Below are 25,495 nucleotides of genomic sequence, written 5' to 3'. Positions count from 1 at the left end.
TGACGCGTGCGTTCCATCGGCCGGAAGGGGAGGAGCTTAACATGGGGGCGCTGCGCGGCCCATTTGAAAAAGGGAACGCCGGCCAGCCAGCGTGGTGGTGAGTAGTAGCAGGAGATCGGTCGGGACACAAGCGGCATCTACAGCCCTCAATTGGCCCCCCTTTACGCAGCATTATGATGCAAGAAGTAGGGGATGTACAACAGCGCACCGACGGACAGGAGCAGCTTTTGGAACCAAGCATGGTACTCCTGGGGGTAAGAGGGGTTAACCCCCACCATCTCCCTTTGGGGAGTTGTTTGTTTTTATGGTCAGGTTAAGCTGATGGGTTGTTTTATTAAATGCAGGCTAAAGAGCACCCAAAGAAAGCTTCCCACAAAAGAGCTAAGGAGTGTGGAATTTGCAAGAGGAAGCTGGATCCATCTTACTCCAAGACATGTTGTCAACCATGTCTGGATAAGTTAGTGGCCGAGGAGTCGCCATCTTTATTACAGAGTATCCAGAATTTAGTAAAAAATGAAGTCCGTTCGTCAGTAGAGGAGCTTAAAAAATCCCTGCCTAGCTCATCCAGACATAAGAGGCCCCAGGCGGTAGCGGAGGATGCTATGGACTCTGGGTCTGAGGAAGGCGCTATTGCAGACTCGGATTCCTCTTCTGAGGATTTGACAGGGAAGCCGTTGTTTAGAGCAGAAGATACGGACCTGTTATTGAAGGCGGTTAGATCCACGATGGAGCTTGAGGAGGAAAAGGAGTCCAGGTCTAGACCAGAGCTAATGTTTGAGAGCCTAAAGCCTAAAAAGTCTAGGGTTTTCCCCATTCAGGACTGTATCAAGGATCTGATTAAACGTGAATGGGAGAAGCCTGATAAAAAATTCTTTATCCCTAGAGCGGTCAAGAGAAAGTACCCCTTTGATGATCAGGAAGTGTCAGCTTGGCAGGAGGTACCGAGGGTAGACGCTCCCGTAGCCAAGATAAATAAGAAGTCAGCTCTCCCATTTGAGGATCTAGGGTCCCTTAAAGATCCCATGGACAAAAGGGCTGATGCATACTTAAGGAAGAATTGGGAAGCTTCCACTTCTGCCTTTAAGCCAAATATAGCAACTACCTCGGTGGCTAGGTCATTAAAGCTCTGGTTGGAGGAATTAGAGTCTCATATAGAGAATAAGACTCCTAGGGATCAGCTGCTGGAGGCGATACCAACTATGTCCAGTGCAGTGGACTTTATCTCTGATGCCTCCGCTGACGCATTGAGGCTTTCCGCTAGGGCGGCTGCACTCTCCAATTCAGCCAGAAGGTCGTTATGGTTGAAAGGGTGGAAGGGCGATGTAGCTTCAAAATCTAAGCTTTGTGCCTTACCTTGCCAAGGGGGCTTTCTATTTGGATCAGCCTTAGATGACATTTTAGATAAGGCATCCGATAAGAAAAAAGGTTTTCCAGCACCGTCCTTTCCTAAACAGGGGAAGCCATTTCGGAGTAATGAAAGGAAGGCTTTTGGGGATCAAAAGAAAAGGAGGGAGTGGAGATCTGATAATTCAAAAAGTGTGCTGTTTAAATCCAGACCTCAAACATCAAGTTCCACTCAACAATGACGCCAGACCCCAAGTGGGCGGTCGTCTTTCTTTATCATTTTCCAGCCTGGCGAAATATTACCGCAAGCGCTTGGGTAAAGGATGTTATAAAGGAAGGCTATCGCCTAGACTTCAAGAGACTACCGCCCAGGACTTTCAAAGTTACTTCATTAAACCAAAATTCTCCAAAACAGGTGGCACTTTCGGAGGAAATAAACAGCCTCCTGGAAAAGGCAGTCCTTGTTCCAGTCCCAAAGGACTAACAAGGAGAGGGATTTTATTCAACCCTATTTCTGGTCCCCAAGCCCAACGGTACGTTCAGACTGATTATAAATTTGAAGGGTCTCAACCAGTATCTGTCCTATCAGAAATTCAGGATGGAGTCCATCTCCTCCACGGTCCTCCATCTGTTCCCCAACTGTGTGATGGCCTCAATAGACATAAAAGATGCCTACTACCACGTGCCCATCCATCCCTTGTCCCAAAGATACCTGAGGGTGGCAGTGAAGATGGGGGAATCAATTGTTCATTTACAGTTCAGAGCTCTTCCTTTTGGGGTATCACAGGCGCCGAGGCTCTTCACAAAGCTGATGGCGGAGGTAATGGCAGAAGTAAGGAGGTCGGACATCATTATAGTCTCATACCTGGACGACCTTCTCTTGGTAGGGCAGTCCCCAGAGCAGTTGAAATCTCACATACAGAAGGTCCTGGGGATCCTGACGAGCCTGGGCTGGCTAATAAATTGGGACAAATCATCCCTGATTCCAACATCCCAGGGCCCTCTACATCATCCGGAAGTCAAGAATCTCCACCTGACAGCTTGGATTTTGAGAGGTCTTTCTTCAGGTCTAGGGGCCTATCAGAACAGGTCATCGGGACTCTCCTAGCTAGTAGGAAAAAAGTCACCTCCGATATCTATCTGAGGGTATGGAAAGCCTTCCTTCGGTTTGCAGGTCCAGGCTTAGACTTGAACTCGCCCAACATCCCGTTAATTTTGAACTTTTTGCAGGAAGGCCTGAACAAAAAGCTTAAACCCAGCACTCTCAAGGTGCAGGTCTCGGCACTGAGTGTCCTGTTTGACTTTCGTTTGGCTACTCATCCTTGGGTCAAAAGGTTCATTAGGGGGTCCTCTAGACTTTGTCCTATAGTTAGATCTAAGTCAGCCCCATGGGACCTTAACCTGGTTCTTTCTGCTCTAACCAAGGCTCCGTTCGAGCCTCTGGGGGACATCCCCTTAAAGATGCTGTCCTATAAGACTGTATTTTTAGTGGCCATTACATCTGCCAGACGTGTTGGAGAGCTGTCCTCTTTGTCCTCTTCCCCTCCATATACCCAGATTCTGGAGGATAGGATTGTTTTCAGACCAGACCCTGCGTTCCTGCCCAAAGTAGTGTCGGTGTTTCATAGGTCTCAGGAGATAGTTCTCCCTTCCTTTTGTCAGGACCCAAAGAATGAAGGAGAGAAATCCTTTCATACTTTAGATGTTAGAAGGTGTGTCTGTGAGTATTTAGAATCTACGAAGGACTTTAGAAAGACCCCGCAACTCTTTGTTCAATTTCAGGGTCAGAACAGGGGCTCCAAGGTTACAAGCCGTACCTTAGCCAGATGGATCAAGAGAGCGATAGGTTTGGCATATTCACTATCAGATTGTCAGGTCCCTTCAGATTTTTCAGCCCATTCCACCAGGGCAGTAGCCTCTTCCTGGGCAGAAAAAGGGTGCGCTACCATAGAACAGATCTGTAGGGCTGCAACGTGGAGTTCCCCCTCTACGTTTTACAAACACTACAGGTTGGACCTTTCATCTGTGCAGGATATGGCCTTTGGGAGAAAGGTGCTGCAGGCTGCAGTCCCTCCCTAATAGTTATCTAGTCTAGTCTCTCACAGGTGCTGTCATGGGGCGTAATGGAAATACTTCAATTACTCTTACCGGTAATATGTTTTCCATGAGCCCATGACAGCACCTACATAATTCCCTCCCTTAATTAATAAAAAAAAAAATAAAAAAAATATATATATATATTTTTTATTTATATATAAAGAATAATGGAAAAAAGAGAAGTCTACTCTTTAGTATGGTGCCAAAGAAGAGATATGCCTGGCATATATTTGGCGCAGAGTTTTTGTCTATTATGTTTTCTCGCCTATGTTGTTAGTTCTCACTATATATAGGTGCGTTGCTGGTCCCAGGAATCTTGTCAAATACTGAAGGTAGAAGGCACGGGACCAATTTAAAGATCTGGGAAGTTCCTGTTTCCTGTCCGGAGGGAGGAGGATCTCTCTCACAGGTGCTGTCATGGGCTCATGGAAAACATATTACCGGTAAGAGTAATTGAAGTATTTCCGGTTGTCATCCGTAAAAATGGATCCGGTATTTTTTTTTCTCACAGATTTAATGGTCTGCACATGCGCGGACGGAAAGAACAGATCCGTTTTGCCGGAACACTTGGGGACGTATCCGGCATTAATGCATTTCAATGTAAATTAATGCCGGATCCGGCATTCCAGCAAGTGTTCAGGATTTTTGGCCAGAGAGAAACTGCAGCATGCTGCGGTATTTTCTCCGGCCAAAAAACGTAAGAGGGACTGAACTGATGCATCCTGAACGGAATGCATTAGGATAAAACTGATCAGTTTTTTTCCGGTATTGATCTCCTGTGACTGAACTCAATGCCGGAAAACAAAAACGCTAGTGTGAAAGTACCTATATAGACAATGACATGGGAAAAAAAAAAAAAAAATAGCTTCTTCTGATGACAAGTCCAATTTGACTTTCCTTAGGAATGCATTTAATCATGTATTGATTGGACCTTCGTTTCAGCCAGAATTATAGGCCGGAGCTGCATTCGTGATTCTACTGGTTTCTTCTAGTTGACAGACATATCCCTATCAGGTGTAAATGATTCACTTTCCAGAATTTAGTGTTGATACATTTGATAAATTCACAACTTGGTGTTCCTGTTCTGCTGTTCAGTTCTGACAGTAGTAACACACCTTGTTGACAAGGGGGGGGGAGTAGCCGCCAGTCTGTTCCTTTCCAGGAGGAATAACATCAGAACTGCATAGCTTTAAGAAAAGGTCCTTCAGAATTGTTTACTGGGAAAGACAAGTATTTACTAAAACAGACAAGTCAGGAGGGCGGACAGGGCCTCTTCGGTTTGAAGTTATAGTTTCCAGCCAGTAACGCATTCAAAGCAGAGGATTTTCCGAGCGGAGTTCCTCATTATTCTTTATCAGCACAGTTAACAAGGGGGGAGAATGCGGTCATGTGATTCATTTGTCATCGTCAAGTAGATTAACCTTCCCAGGACATTTATTACTTAAGGAACTCTTTGTGATCTTAAGACGATCGTTTGTCTTCAGTAATAATCTCCTCCAGTTACTGACTGGTAAAAGTTATATTTTCCATTGTTTGTTAGAGTGAGAAAAAAGAAAGTCTCCCAGGCGGCGTTATAACCCGAATATTAATCCAGGCAATGTATGACCGGGGAGGACTGGTGAGGCAGGACAATCCAGGTATTACGGGAGGGTGGGTGAACTGGTACCCTTGACCTCCTCAGATTGACGATGTGTCAAGTGGAATTGACAGAGGTGTGGTGAAACATCAGTATTGTCCCTATATGGACACAGTGGCCCTTCCGGCACCTTTACATCAGGTGTCACTGCCTCCTTTTTGGTCTTGGACCCTAGCCACCCATCTTTCCAAGGCTGTTTTTAATTAGTGCCTATAACCCTGGATGCTGAATTCATTTAAAACCTATGTGTATAGTAGAAGTTGGTCATTCACAGTAGAGTAGGTTCCCATCTATGAGACCTTGCAGTAGTGGAAGGGCACAAAAACTTGTGAAAAACCTACCGTATTTGCGAAGTACCTGATATCCATTTATGTAATGAGTATAGGATTAGTAAAATTCCTAAGTATTTATTATTCCATGGCACTGTACATATCATAAGTGGTGCGCATACATATTACAAACCAAGTACAATACGCATGAACAAGACTAGTTACAAACTGGTACAGCTGCCCGTGAGTGCTTACAATGTACAAGGGATGGGTGAGGGTAAAGCTGGTCATATGGCGGTATAGCGGCAGCAAGGTGACTGTAGTTTGTAGGCTTGTCTGAAGAGGTGAGTTTTCAGGTTTCTTTTGAAGGTTTCCATGGTAGGTGAGAGTCTGAGATGTTGGGGTAGAGAGTTCCGGAGCATAGCGGATGCACAGGAGAAATCCTGGAGGTCATGTGGGAAGAGCAGATATGAAAGTAGAGAAGGAGGTCTTGTGAGGATCAGAGATCAGGTCACAGAAGTATGCAGGGGACAGGTTGTGGACGGCCTTGTATGTCACATTCAGTGATTTGTACTGGATTTTCTGGGCAGTAGGGAGCCATTGAAGGGATTGGCAGAGTTAAGAGCGAGAAGTAATGGGGGAGAGGTGGATTAGTCGGGCAGCAGAGTTGAGAATAGATTGGAGGGGTGTGAGAGTGCTAGATGGGAGGCCACAGAGGAGAATGTTACAGTAGTTTAGGTGGGAGAAGATGAGGACATGTACAAGCATTATTGAAGACTCATGGTCGAGGAAGTTGCGAATCCCAGAGATATTTTTGAGTTTGTATTCGGCAGGAGGTGCCAAGGGCTTGAATGTGAGGTTTGAAGGACAGAGCAGAATCAAAGGTTACTCCAAGGCAGCTGATTTGGTTAACCAGGAAGAGTGTGCAGCCATTGACTTCTGTTGGGGGGCTGATAGAAATAGGGGAAAGATAATAAAAAAAAAAAATTCTCCCTGTTAAGTTTTCGAAAGCGAGAGGAGAAGGAGGAGTATATGGGATTCTGGATAGTAAGAAGGTGACATCTGGACCAGAGAGGTACATTTGCGTGTGTTCAGCATTGAAGTGATACTGAAAGCTCTATGACCTGTCCAAGGCCAAAGGTGTAGATTGAGAAGAGCAGGAGGCCTAGAACAGAGCCTTGAGGAACTCCAACAGTAAGGCAACGAGATGAGGAGGTATTGTGCGAGAGGGAGACGCTAAGGGGGACATTTATTAAAACCAGCAAATTATAAGCCCCCTTATAAGGCCTCTACATAACTTTGGCTCTTGCTGCCGCCGGCCGAGCGACATGCTTTAAACTACGCCAGCTCCCTTGCTGGAATCATTTAAGGCCATTTTCCACGCCATAAACTGCCGTGGAAAATGATGAATGAGACCATCCATCCTGCTATGCCATGCCCCCCGTTTTCTGCCACTTTGCAAAAGTGGAGAGAGCAGGGTAAAGTCACAGATTTTGTCACAAAGTGACTTTGCGACAAAATCTGCTGCCTAATTCTGCCTAAATTTGCGTAAATCAGATAATAGAGGTGATCCAGGAAAGGGGCAAGTTTGTGATGCCAAGCGATACTCCGTATATTTGATGTTTGCAGAGTGCTGTCGCATTGTGTTTGACTTTGCGGTAGCTGCAGTTGCAATGAGTTTTTCATTTTTGTTTGCCTTTTTATATTTGTATTTCTTTGTGGTATTTCAGTTTCTCAACTTCCTGAAATCTACCCTAGTATGTTCACTTAAAGGAGTATTTCAGGATTTTGTTATTGATGACCTATCCTCAGGAGAATAGAGCATCACTATCTGATCGACAGTAGTCTGAAACCCACCATCCCCTCCGAATAGCTGATTGTGTAATGTCAGCTCAGGAACTACACCTCTCCTTTCTGTAGCACCGCAGTAACCACATCCACCCACTACAGTGACCGCACTGTGTATTTCTAGTGCTGACTTCTGGAGCTCGAGCTGCTACTGAAGAGCTGATCATCTGGGGTGCGGTGTGTCATACCCCCACCGATCAGATACTGATAGGCCACCAATAACAAAATCCGGCAATGTCCCTTTAACAACATTTGTTGTTGGGATATTGAGATATGTGAAGCATGTTCAACTAAACCAGAGAAACTAAGTAAAATGTTTAATTTAAGTGGGCTGCCCACTTTACCCTTCTGCTTTTGAAAATAAATAGATTTTTGACACTTTTTCAAAAAGTGAGTGGAAAAGGGGAGGCTATACCCAGCTCTGCACATTTCTATAATCTATGACCTGTTGGTGCACGGACCTGCACAGATGCACCACATTTATTAAGAGGCGTGTGATTCCTAATGATTATGGCGCATCTGAGGTCAGGAGGAGATAGATCAAGATGATATATACAATATATGTATGTATAGATATAGATGCGTCTGTATATACAGTATATATAGTATCTAGAACTAATAATGGCAAATCCGTTTTATACATTAGTATAATATACATAATCAGTCCAACACGCACATGTGATGAGAACATAGTCCTGCCACTTTACAAGTCACTAGTCAGACCACACATGGAGGACTGTGTACAGTTCTGGGCTCCTGTGAACAAGGCAGACATAGCAGAGCTGGAGAGGGTCCAGAGGAGGGCAACTAAAGTATAACTATATCAGGGGCAGTACATAGATAATATCTCACAGACCGTTGCTGTAACAACAGAAATATCACTGAAGGCCAATAAAGCTGTAGTACAGCCAATAAATCAGAAAGCCGTGACATAAGGACGATTGGCAACTAGAGAAGACTGGTAGCGCAGATGGAACAACACGTAAAAAAAAAAAAAACAATGTCTGTCCCTATGCCTACCCTAGAGAGATCTGCTCAGCCCAGAGATACACCCTGATGGTAGGAGCACTCTGTCCACGTGCCTCGGCTAGCCTGTCCATATGCAGCCCTATCACTTATCTGATACAACATACACAGCCCCTTATCTGATAGAATATACAGCGTGTATTCGACGTGTTTCCCCTTGTAATACACAAGGTCTATCAGGGGACAGATGGTTTCAGTCTTACAGTGAGATGACTAAGTAACTAAGTATTCAGTCATGAATAAGAACATTGTCATTTGCAACGCGTAGACTGACAAGGGCATCACTGGTTATAAATCATTCTGTACCTGATATATCACATGACCATATAAAGGAACCTACGACTTCATCAATTTTGAGTGCCGGATTTCCTTCCTTCCTTCCAACCTATTATAACAAGGCTTCATCCTTTATATCCGTGCACCTTGCGAGAAAAGGCGGGTGAGCTGGAATCCATCTACCTAGAGTACATAGATCACTCTCATCATCTATTTATACTCAGGACTGTGGCTATGATGAGAGGACATCCTCTACATCTAGAATAAAGAAGGTTTGTACACAAACACAGAAGAGGATTCTTTACGGTAAGAGCAGTGAGACTATGGAGCTCTCTGCCTGAGGAGGTGGTGATGGTGAGTACAATAAAGGAATTCAAGAGGGGCCTGGATGTATTTCTGGAGCGTAATAATATTACAGGCTATAGCTACTAGAGAGGGGTCGTTGATCCAGGGAGTTATTCTGATTACCTGATTGGAGTCGGGAAGGATTTTTTTCCCCCCCTAAAATGAGGGTAGGGTTGCCTTCCTCTGGATCAGCTTGCAGGATAACAGGCTGAACTGGATGGACAGATGTCTTTTTTTCAGCCTTACAATCTATGTTACATTTGTTATTGAAGTCCACTGCAGTGTCTTGGAGTCTTCTACGTCTTCACAGCGTGTTGTCTCCTGCATAGAGAATGTCTTCATGTCCTCGCTGTGTAACAGAATCATCGTTGAACTGTAAAAACTGTAATATTTCTAATAAAGTGTAACAATTTCACATGTTCTTATTATCGCCATAAGTGGATTTTCAGACTATGGATCCAGTATTTTAAAGAAACCAATATTTGTTTTATGTTCCTACTGTAAAACCTGAGCACAGATTCGGCGCTGTTCTGCCGTCTGCCTCGCCACAGCACACAAGTCCTGTTTTTCTTTTGCTGTCTGGGATTTATAGACGGCTTTTCAGCGATCCGCACGTGATCAAGTAATCGCTCAGCAGGCGCCATTTAAACGTTACCTTAGTAAAAGCAGCCTCGGCTGTATTTTTTTGGGGAGGTTTAGCTTGTAATGATTTCTCTGCTGTTAAAATATTTCTGAATATTATACCTAGGCAATGGCGCGGGCCGCAGACGTCCAGCTCTGATCTGAAAAATGTGTTTTTTGTTTCAGCCGGGTTTAGAAGAAGTTTTCGTCTCAGCAGGAAGGATAGAAAAACGAATAAATTAATGTACGAATGTAAAAAGAGCGACCAGTACGATACAGCAGATGTTCCGACCTTTGAAGAGGTGGCGCAGTATCAGCGGCAGCAGAATGAAAAATACAGGTTGATCATCCTGGTTGGTGAGTACGGCTCTCCGTATAAGACATGCTTTGTTCGAAGTCGAAAACGTTTTTTTTTTCCTTTTTTTTCCCTAAAGTCAGTCGCTCCGAGTTTTTGCTATGATGTCAAAAATTCAGTTGCTGTATCTGCTAATAATTTTCCAGTGTTTTCCAATTTCTTAAGTTCAGGATGTAGGACTTGGAGCACTGGAGTCTATGGGTGTTTCTACAGCCAACTGAATGTCACATTGTAACTTGGAAAGTATTGCGTTGACCACAAATAACAAAAAGTCAAGCTGATAAGCGGTAACACTATATGGGCCCTGTTTTTTCGGCTTAAAATATGATTAGGTGTTGAAATCGAATCTTGTAATAGAAGAAGTCGGAGCACTTTGCCACAGACCTGGTTATCTCTAGCGAGATGTTGTCCAAGTCTAAAAGCTGGATAGAGAGGGTTTTCCTAGCAGGCTTCGGCTACAGTAAATCTCCTCAATGACATTCAGATGGGGTCGGAAATAATCGTTAAAGAAAAAAAAAAACAGTCTCTTTGCTCATCAATGAAAAATACACGAGGGAAAGGCGGGAGGGAAACGATAAAAATGATCTGTTTTAATATTTGTGATAAAACTTGGTGATGACTCAACCATGGCCGTAGCCAAACCTTACATGTTTCTTCTTATCCATTAGGCAAGGACACATGTTCAGTTTTTCCAGTGCTGTAATTATATTGTAATCCTCATCAATTAGGAACAGGGTTTTTTGGGGAAAGCTGCGGTGTCCCTATGGTATCTGTAGCTTCACAGAATGAATAGTTGTATGTGTTTCTGCTGTTTGTTTGTATGTCGTCCATGTTGTTTTATGCTCATTGACTATAATAAGACTGATTGAGAATGTATATTAAAGACAATGAACACCTCTAGGGGCATTTTTATGATTGCGTTCAAGTATTTATTTTTTCACTTAGTCTTTAATGTAAAAAATTTGCAACGTTTTTGTTCTACTGGGTTAAAGCAAATGTGTCAACATCGAATCGCCTATTGTTTAAATCACGTTTTTATGTTTAACATATTATTAAGGAATTTTTGGGTTATTTTTAATTTCCCATGTCCATATCTATATTTTTGGGGGGTGCTATATCTCCTTATGGAGAACGCCTTAATCATTACATTTGGTGGTATCAGAGGCGGAGCTTGCACAGAGCTCATTTGCATCCCTTTCTTCCCAGAATTCCAGAGGAGCATGTATGGCCTATAAGACCCTTCACGCCAATTAAGGCGCTCTCCATAAGGAGATACAGTATACTGTGAATCCTGACCTAGGCCTCACGACCAATTAAGCCAATACTCTCTGCTCTGCCCGGATGAGGGGCAATCATGTCTCAAGGCCTATTTAAAAGGTCAAACATTGACTAATAGGATAGCTGCCTTAGGCTTCGTTCACATCACCGTTCAGCCTAACTGAGCCGAGTCCTGCATACACAACTTTTGTCTCCGCTCCAAAATCATCTTCTGAGCAGAAACCTAACGGACCCCATTATAGTCAATGGGGCCCGTGGGCTCCGTTCGGCTCAGTTATGTGCCAAATCCGTCCTTTCCGTTTTCCTGCCCCTAAACAGGGCCGGAGAACAGAAAGGCTGAACGGTGATGTGAACAAAGCCTAAGTCTGGTGGCATCAGAGGCAGAGCTTGCCTAGAGCTCATTTGCATATTATCTATGTTTAAACAAAAAAACACAAAATCCTGCAGTTTTCTCACTGGCCTCTAAGCCTAATAATAGGCACCACTTCTTGGTCTGTAAATGATTAATTTACTGCAGTTACCTGCTTATCTGTTATTCTAATCCTGCCTGTAATGATATCACCTCTGTGTATAGACAAGACAGGATCCTCCATTCACAATAGGTGATTGTCAGAGCTTATCTAGTCTTTCCTTGTACAATGACCTCTGCACAGCTTACAGAGCAGCCTAGAAAACTCTCCCCTAGAAGTCACTGAGGTCCCCCCCTGACCATTGTGTCTATGGCCCATGTTGCTGCCGTGAATCAATATTCTTAATGCTTTCTAAATGTTGTTCAGGCTAGATGGCCGCCCCCATAATCATGTTCAGGATAAAGAAATCTGAAATCGGAAAATAAAAACTGATTATAAAAAAGGATATGTGTTGCTGTCAGGTTTTAACTGGCAGATAACATTTTTGGTGACAAATTTCCTTAAGGCTGGGTTCACACCTGAGCGTTTTACAGTGCGTTCCTACGCGCTGTAAAACGCTCAACAGGCAAAAACCAATGATTCCCTATGGGAATGGTTCTCACCTGAGCGTTTTACAGCGCGTACGATCGCGCTGTAAAACGCCTAACGCCCCAAGAAGTACAGGAGCTTTTTTGGGGCGTCTTGTCGCGTGTTCCCGTACATAGACTGACGGGAACGCGCGACAATGGGCGTACGCTTGTTCCGGAGACGCGATTGTAAACGTGCATACAATCGCGCATACAGAGCGCTCCATCCCGTACGCTCAGGTGTGAACACAGCGTTAAGCTTCAGTCTATCTTGCCCTCAGTCTGCTCTGATGACTCAATGTATTGCCCTCATCTCTGAATTTTGTGACCGATCATAAACACTTGTTACAGCTCAATTCTTATAAACTGGATTCATTGTTTATGAGCTGTCAGGGGTTCAGAGATCAGGGCAATACATCCGCTAGTTAGAGCAGCAACCTGACGGGTTCAGTGTGAGCTGAAAGCAAGATACTCTGCAGATAGACTGAAACGTCACCTTGTAGAACATCTTAAATGAAGACTGTGACGAATACCACACCTTGTGCCCGCTTGACGTCAACTACGTCGAGCTCACGAGCCGCGGTATTGTCCCTGGTTACCAAAAACGTGATGTTACGCCCTCCAGAGGAGCAGGTAAGATCAGCTTGGTACAGTTTACACACACATCTCCTGTCCACGCGGGCACAGAGAGGCAACAAGCTGAGAGAGCCTTTTCACTGCCGCAGTGAAAACAGCGTTGTCTCAGCCCGGGAAATCTGCCACCAGCTTCTCGTTTTAATATAAGCCCGGTCTAAAGGGATTATATAGGGTGAGAAACCAACCCGCGGTAGCTTATAACTAGGTCAAAACAACTACATGGGGATTCGTGATCGAGATACAAGATAGCACAAGATTAAATTATATATTTGATCGCCGTAAGGGCACACTAGATTTACTGAGGTTACAGATACAGATTATTTGGGTACAACAGTGTTAAGCAGAGTAAAAGTCAGTTACCGGGTAAGATGAAAGTTCCTTTTGGTTGTGAGATGTTCTTTGCTGGAGTCCACATGAAGGGCCGTGATCTCGGCTAGTTCCTGGGTCCCTCTAAACACATTACACAATGTGACCCTTCAGAGAAAGACACGGCCTCTTGCTGGCACAAGCCTTTTAACCTCTTCTGGGCTGGCAGCAAATGTCCCACAAATAGGTCTAGACCAGAGGGTCACAGGGAGATGGTTCTGGGACCATCGGACCTGCCTGGGTTCCGGCTATAAGTAGAGTCCAACCCTGGTACCGTTATGTGGTTTCTATGGGGAGATATGGATATCTCCCTCCCCTGACCTCGCCCCATTAAACAAAGTCCATGGGCATGTACATTGTGGCCACCGGGACACAAATATGTATCCGGTTTGCGCCTGCGATGGCCAGGCAATTCATAATTCCTTATGAAAGGTAGGTGCCAACATGTCTGGGAGGTATCCTGGATCCTGGGCAAGGGCTGATACCTCCTGCTGGGGGTTTTGCTGCAGGATTTAGCTTGGCTCCAAACTGGCTGACTGAGGTGTGACCTTATCCACCTGAGGCCTCCTTGAAGCCTGGACCCCAGGGGCTTTCTTCCTTGCCAGCTGACACTCAGATGGCTGGGGGAGTGGAAACTTATTTTGCATGTATACTGATGAACCTGCCAAGAGGTGCATCAAATGACAATCAGGGCTGGGGCCCTCCTGTGGAGTTCACTACCTCCGCTATCTGTCAGCAAATGGGGGTGTGAGGACATGTCTGACAGTAAATATTAATCCATATTCCTCACAAAGACCAATTGAAAAAAAAATTTTTTAGCCCAAAATGAGTAAAACACAGTCATAAAAAAATTGCCCCTGATAGTGTGCATAGCCCTTAAGTGAAAAGATTAATAAGAAGCAAACATTTCTAAACTATATGCTGTTATAATGGTCCCAAGACATGTCTGTTTTAGAAACTACTTATGCTATTCCTCCATAATTCCTACTAGACATTTATGAATGAATTGGTAATTGGGTGTTACCAGTTTGGGGGGGTTCCTGTATACGCTGACTATCAATTCGGTGCTTCCAGTATCACACTGTGCAGGGTCACACCCCAAACCTGTAACACCCTTTTCGCAGTCATCCATAAGCTTTTAGAAGGAATAATACAGAAGTGCCATACCATAGCGTCATAAGAATAGATGCTCCAGAATTGTCATATTATGGGGAATACAAGTAGTATTAATACAGATATGTCAGGAGAAGGGACAGGTCCTTTGTAAAAGGCATCTGTCAGCAGATTTGTACCTATGACGCTGGCTGACCTGTTACATGTGCACTTGGCAGCTGAAGGCATCTGTGTTGGCCCCATGTTCAAATGTGCCCACATTGCTGAGACAAATGATGATTTATATATGCAAATGAGCCTCTAGGAGCAACGGGGGCGTTGTCATTACACCTAGAGGCTCTGCTCTCTCTGCAACTGCTGTGCCCTCTGCACTTTGATTGACTGGACCAAGTGATCAAAGCGTCATCATGCCGGGCCCTGACCTCTCCTAAAGTCTCACATGTGCCCTTCAGTATCTAGCACAGGCGCTTCCCCAGAAGACCACCTATGGACCTCTTATTCAGCATCGAAACTCTAGTCCTAAACCAGAATGGACGTAGACCTCTTCTCCTTGTGTAGTGAAGCTGATATCCGGATCAGTTATCGCCAGCAGCTCTTCATCCACAATGGATGTGCGTAAACTCCTCACTCTTATTATAGGACACACAACGCCGCTACAAGCAGCCGGACTAGATCGGCAGTCACCTAAGGAATTAAAATTCCTGGAAAGCATTGTCACATGTCGTCAACAGCAGCGCTCCTAATTGATATCATACGCACTGGCGGTTTTTAATAGGTGATAGAAAATGTTATTACATTTGCCAGAAGATAGTGTTTCCACAATGTACTTCTCCCGCTTTGTTTTAGTTAATTTAAAAGAAAGAAAAAAATTACTTGTAATTGTAACAATGTGCGATCAAGACCGAGGAATTGTTTGCATAGATTAAGGCTTAAGCCATGGCCAAGAATAATTTTCCATGAATTAGTATTTTATATCTACTAATCAAATGCAAGGAAATGGTAGTTTTTGTGTCGTGTGTCTTTGAAAATTCGAATAAAAAATTATTTTGTTCTAAAATATAGAGCAGAATTCACCGCATTTTATTGTTTAGCTTTCTTGGGTTTATCAGGTTGTCTATGTGCCTTGCAAGGATGTATACCTATCCTAGCAGGGGCTGTCCTTGGCTTGGAACCCCTTTCTGCAAGCCAGAGAAGAGACATGCCAACCAGTAAATGGCATCTTCCACTGGCAAAAGCAGGTATTTGCAGACAGTCTTGCATGATGTGGAAAGAAGACCTCCAAAAACCTTGGAGGCTAGCATCTGAGCCCCGATTTCACCAATCACCTTGGCAGTGGTCTCAGTTTAGGGAAAACCATGTGCTTGTTTTCCATTTACACTGCCGCCCCTGTCCATGGTGTGATATCTGGTATTTCAGAATGGAACGGAACTGCAGTACCAGACACAGCCCATAGAGCAGAGTAACATTTATTAAAGGGATTTTCCAAGGTTTTGATACTAATGACCTATCCTCCGGAGATAGGTCATCATTAACTGATCGGTGGGTGTCTGACACCCGGGACCCCTGCCGATCAGCTGTTTAAGAAGGCTGTTTGGGGCTGAGAGCGATACCTAGCACGACCACTGTTGGTAAGCAGGGAGAAGGCCGCAGCACTCACAGGAGTATCAGTGCCTTCTCAAACAGATGATCAGCAGGGGTCCCCGGTGTCATACCCGCACCAATCAACTGATCAGATACAGAGGATAGGTCATCAGTATCAAAATCTCAGAAAACGTATCCTCAGGATAGGTCATCATTATCTGATCGATAAGTTCTGACACCCGGGACCCCGCCAATCAGCTGTTTGAGAAGGCATCGGCACCCCTGTGAGCACCACTGTCTTCTCACTGCTCACCAAGCACAGCGGCGTACATTGTATAGCGGCCGTGCTTGGGGCTGAGCGCGATACCTAGCACAGCCGCTGTTCAATATACGGCGCTGTGCTTGGTAAGCAGGGAGAAGGCCGCAGCACTCACAGGAGTATCGGTGCCTTCTCAAACAGCTGATCGGCAGGGGGCCCCCGGCGTCATACCCGCACCGATCAAATACAGAGTATAGGCCATCAGTATCAAAATCTGGGAAAACCGATCCTCAGGATAGGTCATCATTATCTGATCGGTGGGGTCTGACACCCGGGACCTCCACCGATCAGCTGTTTGAGAAGGCATTGGCACCCCTGTGAGCACCACTGTCTTCTCACTGCTCACCAAGCACAGCGGCGTACATCGTATAGCGGCCGTGCTTGGGGCTGAGCGCGATACCTACAGTAGCACGGTTGCTGTTCAATATACGGCGCTGTGCTTGGTAAGCACGGAGAAGGCCATAGCACTCACAGGAGCTGATCGGCAGTGGTCCCCGGTATCATACCCGCACCGATCAGATACAGAGGTATACATAGGTCATCAGTATCAAAATCTCAGCAAACCCCTTTCACTTACCCGATGTGCATTACTGGGCTGATAGCTCTGTCTCAGAAGCTCATTATTGTACATCATTATTGTACCTGCCGTCTAGATGACGCTGCGCTCCTGCATATCGTGCCATTGGCAGGATCCGGCTGTCATATTTAGATTATCAGTTCTCTGTCACTGCTGAACTGGCCATAGACTCTATATGGAAATTTTCCAGTGGGCCGATGCCTAAGGAGGCTGCGCAAACACTCCTCACAGCCCGCCAGGTATTTAACTATCTGATTCTCTCCTATACACCTGGCCAGTGCCCTCCTGAATTCAACTGTATCTCTGTCCTCAGGATAGCGATACAGTTGAATAGTGTGGCGCATGTGGAAGTATTTTGTGCTACACTGTGGTATTTGCTTCTACCTACTTCTGTTGTCCATGCCTACTTGTGGTGCCCTGTCTTCTGTCAATTTCGACTAAGTACAGTAAAATGTTTCTAAATATAAAACTATAAAGAAAATAACAAACAGTAAAAAAAAGCCCTCCTCAACACAAAACTCACACATGGCAATATTAGTGCCTGTTCAGACGGAGCGCTGATTTTGGCTCGTTTTCTATACCTTAAAAAACAACAACTCCGAACAGCCTCCGATTCATATCAGTGGAAAGCAGCAGTTGCTTTTTTCCAGCGGAGTTCATACTGCGCCACAAAAAGAAGCGGCATGACCTATCTTGGCGCAGAATCTACCCTGAGTACAGAAAAATCCAGCTCCGGTAGATGAATTTAAAACTCTTTAATATTTTATTAATGCGTGTACACACATGGAAATCCGTTAATCCGCGCTGAATCTCCCATTGACATTATTGGAAAGCGTTTAAAAACAAAACAAAAAAAATTGAGTGGAAAAAGCAGTCTTGGAATGAAGTATACAAAAAAAAGTGTGTAAAAATGCACCAAACGCGCATATAAAAAAACCTGCTTCATAAATCAGCGCTGATTTTGATACGTCGTGTGAACGTACCCTTGCACTTTCTGCATGACACAGATGCAGTTTGCGTGGGCATCAGGTAATTAGGCATTAATACATTCCCGCCACAAAAAATATACTTTACCCCCCGAACATAAAATACCATATTTGCCCCCAGCCACAAAAAAAGAAGAAACAAAAAATTTGAGGTAGACTTTAGAAGTAAATAAAAAGTGTTTAGAGTGCAGAATGCCAGAGGGTAAGATTTAACTTTGAGCATAAAAGTTAAGAAATCATAAAAAAATATTTTTAAAAAATAACGCTTTGCATTCTATTCCGAAACCCCTTACACAAATTTCAATACAACATTATAGTTATGTCAATAGAAATACGCGTTTGGTTTCCGTATGAATATATTTCTATGGCTGTAATGAGTTCCCATTTTATGCTTAATATTTGTAATCATTTCAGGTCTTTTAAAACAATATTTCATAATAGAAATATGTCCAGAAAGGTAAAGTGTTTCCATGGTAACAATACGTTATTGTTACTAGGGGGGCCACATGCCAGTTTTTTTTTGCCCTGGAAAGACATACCTATTAATACTTAACTTCATATTTTATGGGACCCTGTTCTTTGTCTTGTAAAAATTGGTAATTTTTTTATTTTTATATATATATTACTCCAAAACGTGCAGAATTTAATGTTAATATTGCTGTTTGCTATGGTAACTACCACGGCATTACTTCGCTCAGGATTTCGGAAATGTTGTTCTGCCTCTTGTTCTTAGCCCCGGGTGACGTGTTATTTCATGTTTTTCTACTAGGATGTAATGAATATTCTCGGTCACAGTGTCTGTTAGGAATTATCATAAAGTCCTAAGTATATCCCCTCTGCACGTCTTAAATCTCTCTGTACCTGCGAGCACCACGTACTTTATGATTATCTCCATGTTCACACTCGGGGGTAGGATCTGTACAGAGACTCCGGGGACCCTTCGTGTTTACCATGGTAGAGCTGTAGACAGATGTTGGGAGCACTTCATACATTTTTCTTCATGCTCAATCATCCATGAAGAACAACATCTAGAGTGTCAATGATGTCTGTCGGGATCCACAGTCCACACAATTCGCTTCTTGTAAGCTACTTTGGTCCCTGTGAGCATTGTTCTTCCTTGTTTTTGTATGAATCATACTTTCCTGAGCTTTGCATTGTGGGGCCGGTTTGTCCTTTTTAGTATTTATGTTAATCAGACCTCAGTTCAGAACCCCAATATTAATCCGACATCAGATCAGACCGTTAATGTTAGGGCTCATGCACACGAATGTATTTTTATTCCGGTTTTTTTTGCAGACCGTATGCGGAACCATTCACTTCAATGGGTCCGCAAAAAAAACTGAGGTTACTCTGTGTGCATTCCGTTTCCGTATGTCCGTATTTCCGTTCCGCAAAAAAATAGAACATGTCCTATTATTGTCTGCATTATGGACAAGGATAGTACTGTTCTATGAAGGGCCAGCTGTTCCGTTCCGCAAAATACGGAATGCACACGGATGTCATCCGTATTTTTTGCGGATCCATTTATGCGGACAGCAAAATACATACGGTCGTGTGCATGAGCCCTTAATCAGACCTCAGATTAGACCCCCAATGTTAATCAGACCCCCAAACAAACCTCAGATCACACCCCCAATGTCAATTACGCCGCAGCTGAGACCCCCAATCAAACCTCAGATCAGACCCCCATTGTTACTTAGACCTCAGATCCAACCCCAGTGTTAATTAGACCACCACTCATATCCCCCAATCAAACCTCAGATCAGACCCCCATTGTTACTTAGTCCCCAGATCAGACCTCAGATCAGACCCCCAAAGTTAAGAAGACCGCAGCTCAGACCCCAAAAAGACTGCAGATTAGACCCCCAATGTTAATCAGACCCCCAAACAAACCTCAGATCACACCCCCAATGTCAATTACACCACAGCTGAGACCCCCAATCAAACTTCAGATCAGACCCCCATTGTTACTTAGACCTCAGATCCAACCCCAGTGTTAATTAGACCACCACTCATATCCCCCAATCAAACCTCAGATCAGACCCCCATTGTTACTTAGTCCCCAGATCAGACCTCAGATCAGACCCCCAAAGTTAAGAAGACCGCAGCTCAGACCCCTTATCAGACCTCAGATCATACCCCCAATGTTTATCCGATCTCATATCAGAAAATAATAAATAAATCAACTCTCCTATTCTGCCGCTGCGCCTTAGATCCAGTGCCCTTTCTGCTGCACTGTGCTGTGACCCGATGTCGCACAACTTGACGTCACAGAGGATTGTTACATCCTCAAGCTTTGCGCAGGTAACAGGGCAGCACCTGCAGAATAAGAGAACGGAGAGGTGACCTATTGCCTACATTCACCGCTCCGTCAGTCCTACTGTACTAATGAATGCTTCCATGATAGAAATGTTTATTAGTATTTGCCCTATAAGACTGACATTTTTCCCCCCACTTGTGGGGGGAAAAGTGAGTATTATAGGGTGAAAAAATACAGTATTTTGAAGATTAACTTTAAGAACTATGGGGGTCATTTATGAACCAATATACGCCACTTTTTGGCATATGTTACGAGCAGAGTTTGTTGAAAAGGTGTTTTGCTGCAAAATCTGCAACTTTTTCCCCTTTTCCACCGCTCACACCAGTGCGTCGAGTGGGCGTTTAAGAAGGCGAACCGGCAGACCCGTTTCATTTATCATTTTCTACGCCGGTTTTTGGCATAGGGTTTAAGCTTGTTGTACGCCCCCAGAACATGCACCTAAGTTATGTAGAGGCCCACGCCTTCTCCTCGATTGACAGCCTTCCCTCTATGACTGTGTATACAGAGATAGCTGTCTATTTTTTCTCTCGTTCATCTGTCAGTGTCCTCGAGCATAGTATTGTATGTTTTATAAGAAAGTGAGTATTCTAGTTATCTTCACTTCCAGTTCTCAAATACCCTCAGCAATTTTGATTTCCACAGGCCCGATCATTTGCTCTCAAGGGACATAGTCCACTATCAGAGGTGTCTGGCAGCAGCTTACTCCCCTTTCTCATGTATGTACGGCCACGCTGGGCGAGAATGTATATGGGATGGTCAGTGGTCAAGCAGACAACTATTGAAGATGTATGCCAACATTAAAGAGTAACTAAACCTTTATAACAATTTTTAAAATGATGCCCGTACTGCCCTAATAAAACTATTTATTTTGTACTTTATTAATTTTGTATTTTCCTTAGTCTTTTATGTCCCTAAAGCACACCATTCACTGTGCCTTTAAAACTCAGTTCTCCATACACTGCTGAGCGGTGTACGGAGTGTGAAATTTATGAATGGGGCAGCGCATATTGCTGCTCCTGCCCGTGCCCCCTGTAGGATTACTAACTCCTGGCATAGCACATGGGTACCGTCTACCCATGTACTATGCCAGAATTAGCTGAGCGGAGTATGCTCCTGCTCCTGCATTTCAGCTCTTAGCTGTTTTAAGCGCACAGTGAATGGTGCGCTTTAGGGATGTAAAAGACTTAAGAAAAATACTAAATTGATTAATAAAGTACATTACAAATAGTTTTTTTTAGGGCATTACGGACATCATATTAAAAATTGTTATAAAGGTTGAGTTACACTTTAAAGATTATGTTCACACAGAGTTTTCTTGGAGGAGGTTCCTGCAGGTTCTTCAGCCAAAGCCAGAAGTGGATCCAGCAGGAAGGATAAGTATAAGACCTTCCTTTATATTTACGATTCCTTTCAAATCCACTTCTGGCTTTGGCTGAAAAACCTGCAGGATAATCTGCTTCAAAACCTCCAAAAAAAACCTCTCTGTGAACCTAATATCACCAGTGCACTTTGAAGGAAATCCTGAGAAAACTGTTGGGCTGTATTTGAAGACTGGAATTTAGAAACACTAGTGTATGCAATAAGAGCTCACATGAGTCAATCAAGTACCTGCATCTTCCAGGATGCATTGCAATTAGCTCTCGTTAACCCCTTCATCCCATGCATACAAAATAGTCCCTCATATATAACCCCAGAGATACATATGGTGTGTAAAACACCCACAATTTCCTCCTCTACTACCTAAAAAGAGCTATAGCTACATATTTCTATGAATTTAGAACGTAGGGTGAATACATTAAAGGTATCTGAGCCGCTTCACTATGAGATCACTACACTGTCACTGTGGGGAGGGGAACAGAGCAGGGAAACTACTGAGCATGTGCGTCCACCACTGAGTGCAAGAGGTGGTGAACTAGGCAGATAAACAGCAGGAGGCAAATGTAATGTACATAAAAAAATAAATAAAGAAAAACAATATTATTATTGCAAGCATATTATAATATTCATTTTGGAAAGTGCCCTAGTCATTGCATAGAAGTACCTTTGTGGGATAACCCTTTTTAGCTCCTACATAACGAGGCCCAGCCGTTTTTATCAGTATCCCTTTAGAATAAGTCTCGCATTGTGTGTTCTCTGCTGCCATTCTTCTGTGAATTATGTATTTAACACAGAGGTTATGGTTGTGAAGTTCTTGAGTTAAAAGTTCTCCCAGTGGACCATGAAGGAGGTTAAGGGTAGCTGTAAAGGAAGAGAATGAGATTTAAGACATACAGCACGTGTTAAATACTTGCAAACTGGCTTCAGCTTCTGAGCTTGCATGCAGTCGCTGTGTTTATACTGAGATCAGATGTGTTTTCTTACTATTTCAGCTAGTCCATGCAAAGCGAAGATATTGTTGAAAAAGGAGCTGTGAACAGTGGATTTGTGTTATCCAGAGTGTTTATTCTAATGGGTTCAGCCACTTAAATCGACACTGCTCCGGCAAAGTGTTCCCTGCAGCTTCCACGTAGAGGAATTGACCACAGCTGAAGAAATATACTCTGGTTTCACCAACCCTTAGAACGAGTAAACCGGGCGGTTAGCTGGTACTGGAAGAGATGAACGTCTTGCCCATCACCTTCTTTCATTTTCTGCTTCACAGTGCCAGCCGAGAAGATCAGGATGTTTTAATCCCGATATTCCTGTTCTGAGCTAGCGTTCCCTAGAGGAGAAAAACTAACCAAAGCAAATATGCCTTCTCTGTGGGAAGTGACTCCACAGATATTGTACTAGAATCATCGGTAGATGACTGTGACATCATGCCTTGAACAAGACAGAATCCAAATTGTATGATCAATGATTTTCAGACTTGGGTTATGATTGTCAACAAGCTGGCACCCCATATGTTATTGAACAGCTTTGGAGTAGGGTAGGACCTTCCATTTACCCTTTATTGTTTTCGGAAGCAAAAAAAAAAAGTCTTCATAAAGGATATTTCAGCCAACGGTTGGTGACGAATGTTAAATCAGTCAGATTCCAAACGATAGGACCCTCGTGGACCCAACCAACACATTTGTGGTGAAGAGAAGAAGTATGGAGCAACAGATGTCTGCTACCACTCCATACAATTCTACGGGAGGTGTGGAAACAACTACACAGATGTGCTGGTGGGAAGGCCTAGAAAACTTGGCTTCTTAGTAGGTCAGACCCTTACCAATATAACTCATCGATAGGTTACAAATGTTAATAGCTGTAATGCCGTTTAGGCAAGATCTTCATTCAAGTAGTAGGTCAGAAGCTCTTGGTTGATGTTGAATGCTGCAGGAGATGTCAATCAAGAGCAGAAGGAAGGTGTCACTGGCGGTAACTGAGTACAGTACACAGATGAAGAGACATCCGGTGGGCATTTGTTGACTAATTAGCACACTTCACGTGAGTAAATGAATGTTCATGGAGCATGGGTAATGTCTGAACATTCTTATATTCGCCTAATTAATTTTGTTAAGAGAGTCAGGGGGTGAACACTGCTGATATATTCCCTTGAAAGTTTGGGGACATAGGGATTTTTTTCGGAAGTCCGATTACACCATGCAAAAAAACAAAAAAAAAACTTTGTCTGCTACCGGGCAAAAAACATTTGTCCTATACTAAATTAAGTGTGCGGATTACAAACCTGAAATCAGAATTGTTGTAACACGTCACAAAATTTTGCTATGCATAAGTATGCCTAAATGAATGAAGCCCTTGGAAAGCATTGAATAATTTTGAACAGAACGAGTTTTACTCCAACAATTACCTGATCTCAATCAAAGTTTGCGTAGTAAACCGTGTATGAAAATGTAATAGAATAACAAAATTTCAAAAAGTCTTGTTTTTCATTTTAAAAGTCTTACTAGAGCAAGGCTCAGTACTGGTAACAGTGCTTCAGGCATCTGCTTCTGCGTTTGTGAAAGGTCATATTTTCCCATTGCAAAAACCTGCAGTAGTCCCCATCATGTTGGGATTCCAGCGGCCTTGATATCTGTTCTCCATTGTAGAAATATCTTTATAGAACCGCTCTCCATGTTCGTCACTTACGTGTTCCAAATTGGGTGGGAAAAAGTCAAGATGGAAATGCACTTTCACTGACATTCGGCAGCCAAGTTGTTCATATGCTGTAAGCATGTTGTCTTCTAATTCAGCATAGTTTGCAGCTCGTCTGTTCCCAAGGAAGTTCTGCACTACGAGCACAAATGCATCCCAAGCTGCAAGACGCACTTGCTTTGTCAGATTCTTGCGCTGATCACAAGTAGTGTATTTGCCACATATGTAGCAGAAATTGTCTGGATCGTTAACACGTTTGCGTTTATCCATCTACAGGTCCAAAACTGATAGCACTATAACAGATCACTTTATCAAAATCTGTCTAGCTTATACAGGTGAAACTCTAAAAATTAGAATATCGTACAAAAAAACTCCATTTATTTCAGTAATGCAAATTTAAAGGAATTGCATTAATGCAGCTTAAAATTTGAATTTTGTGAAAAGGTTCAATATTCTAGGCTCAAAGTGTCACACTCTAGTCAGCTAATTAATCCATACCCCCTGAGCAAAGGGTTTCATAAGCTGTAAATCATAATCATCCAAATTATAACAAATAAAGGCTTGAAATATCTCGCTTTGCATGTAATGAGTCTATCTCATATATTAGTTTCACCTTTTAAGTTTCATTACTGAAATAAATGAACTTTGCACAATATTCTAATTTTTCGAGTTTCACCTGTATACTTGCTACTGACATCAGCCTGAGTGCGTCCGAACAGGTCTGGACATGTCCATTGGAATATCTCCAATATAATGCATTAATATTATAACTGAATAGGCTTTGGATGTATAACTTAAAATCTAGACGTGTCAGGCAAATTCCGAGTTCATATTTGGAATCAGCGCGCTCATTTTAGTATAAATCACATGTTTTTCTCTCAGTAGCAAAATCATTGTTGCGCGGTATTATAGCAAATAGAGGTGGACGCCACTCAAGAGTAGCATGCTTCTCTGTTCATGACGTAACCCATTCATAAGATAGGAGTGGATCCAAGAGGTGGGATCCAAACCTATTGGACATTTGTGGCATATCCTGTCAATAAGCCATAAATGTCCAGATTGGACAACCCTTTTAAGGCCCTCATATAGATTAGTGTATTGTTGGACAAACCCCCCCTTCTAATATGTATGGGGAGCTCCCGACAGACCGTAGAAGAGGATGCAAGACCAGACTACACACATCGGCATTGCGGTGCTGTGGTGTCTCCTTTACTGATTTTATATCTGTCTACAGAACTTTCAGTCCCTGAAGTGTTAGTTAAATTGAATGGGTGAGATGTGTATATTTATTTTTATTTTTTAAGTAGCAGGGTTGCCACGTTGGGTGAGATTTACTGTTTTGCGGGCAGAGATCTGAAATTTACGCTGGAGCCTAGCAGATCTATTGCGTAGGTGTTACTTTGCATCCATAGCAGTGTGAATAGACAAGTGCTTCAATTTCATTTCTTTTGTTTAAACAAGTCC

The 25,495-nt window shown here is 43.4% G+C and overlaps 1 protein-coding gene across 2 annotated transcripts in view; it reads left to right on the top strand.

Annotated features, from left to right (window-relative positions):
- The window catches only part of MPP7 (MAGUK p55 scaffold protein 7), a 339,705-nt gene that overhangs the window by 268,462 nt on the left and 45,748 nt on the right, over positions 1–25,495 (top strand). For both annotated transcript variants that reach the window (XM_044295108.1, XM_044295109.1), the window contains exon 13: positions 9,649–9,819. In XM_044295108.1, the coding sequence (XP_044151043.1) occupies positions 9,649–9,819 (171 nt within the window). The remainder of the gene's footprint in view (positions 1–9,648; positions 9,820–25,495) is intronic.

Source organism: Bufo gargarizans, chromosome 5 (assembly GCF_014858855.1).
Source record: "Bufo gargarizans isolate SCDJY-AF-19 chromosome 5, ASM1485885v1, whole genome shotgun sequence".
NCBI lineage: Eukaryota > Metazoa > Chordata > Amphibia > Anura > Bufonidae > Bufo > Bufo gargarizans.
Note: the sequence above shows the minus strand (reverse complement) of the source record. Positions and strands in the feature narration are given on the sequence as shown.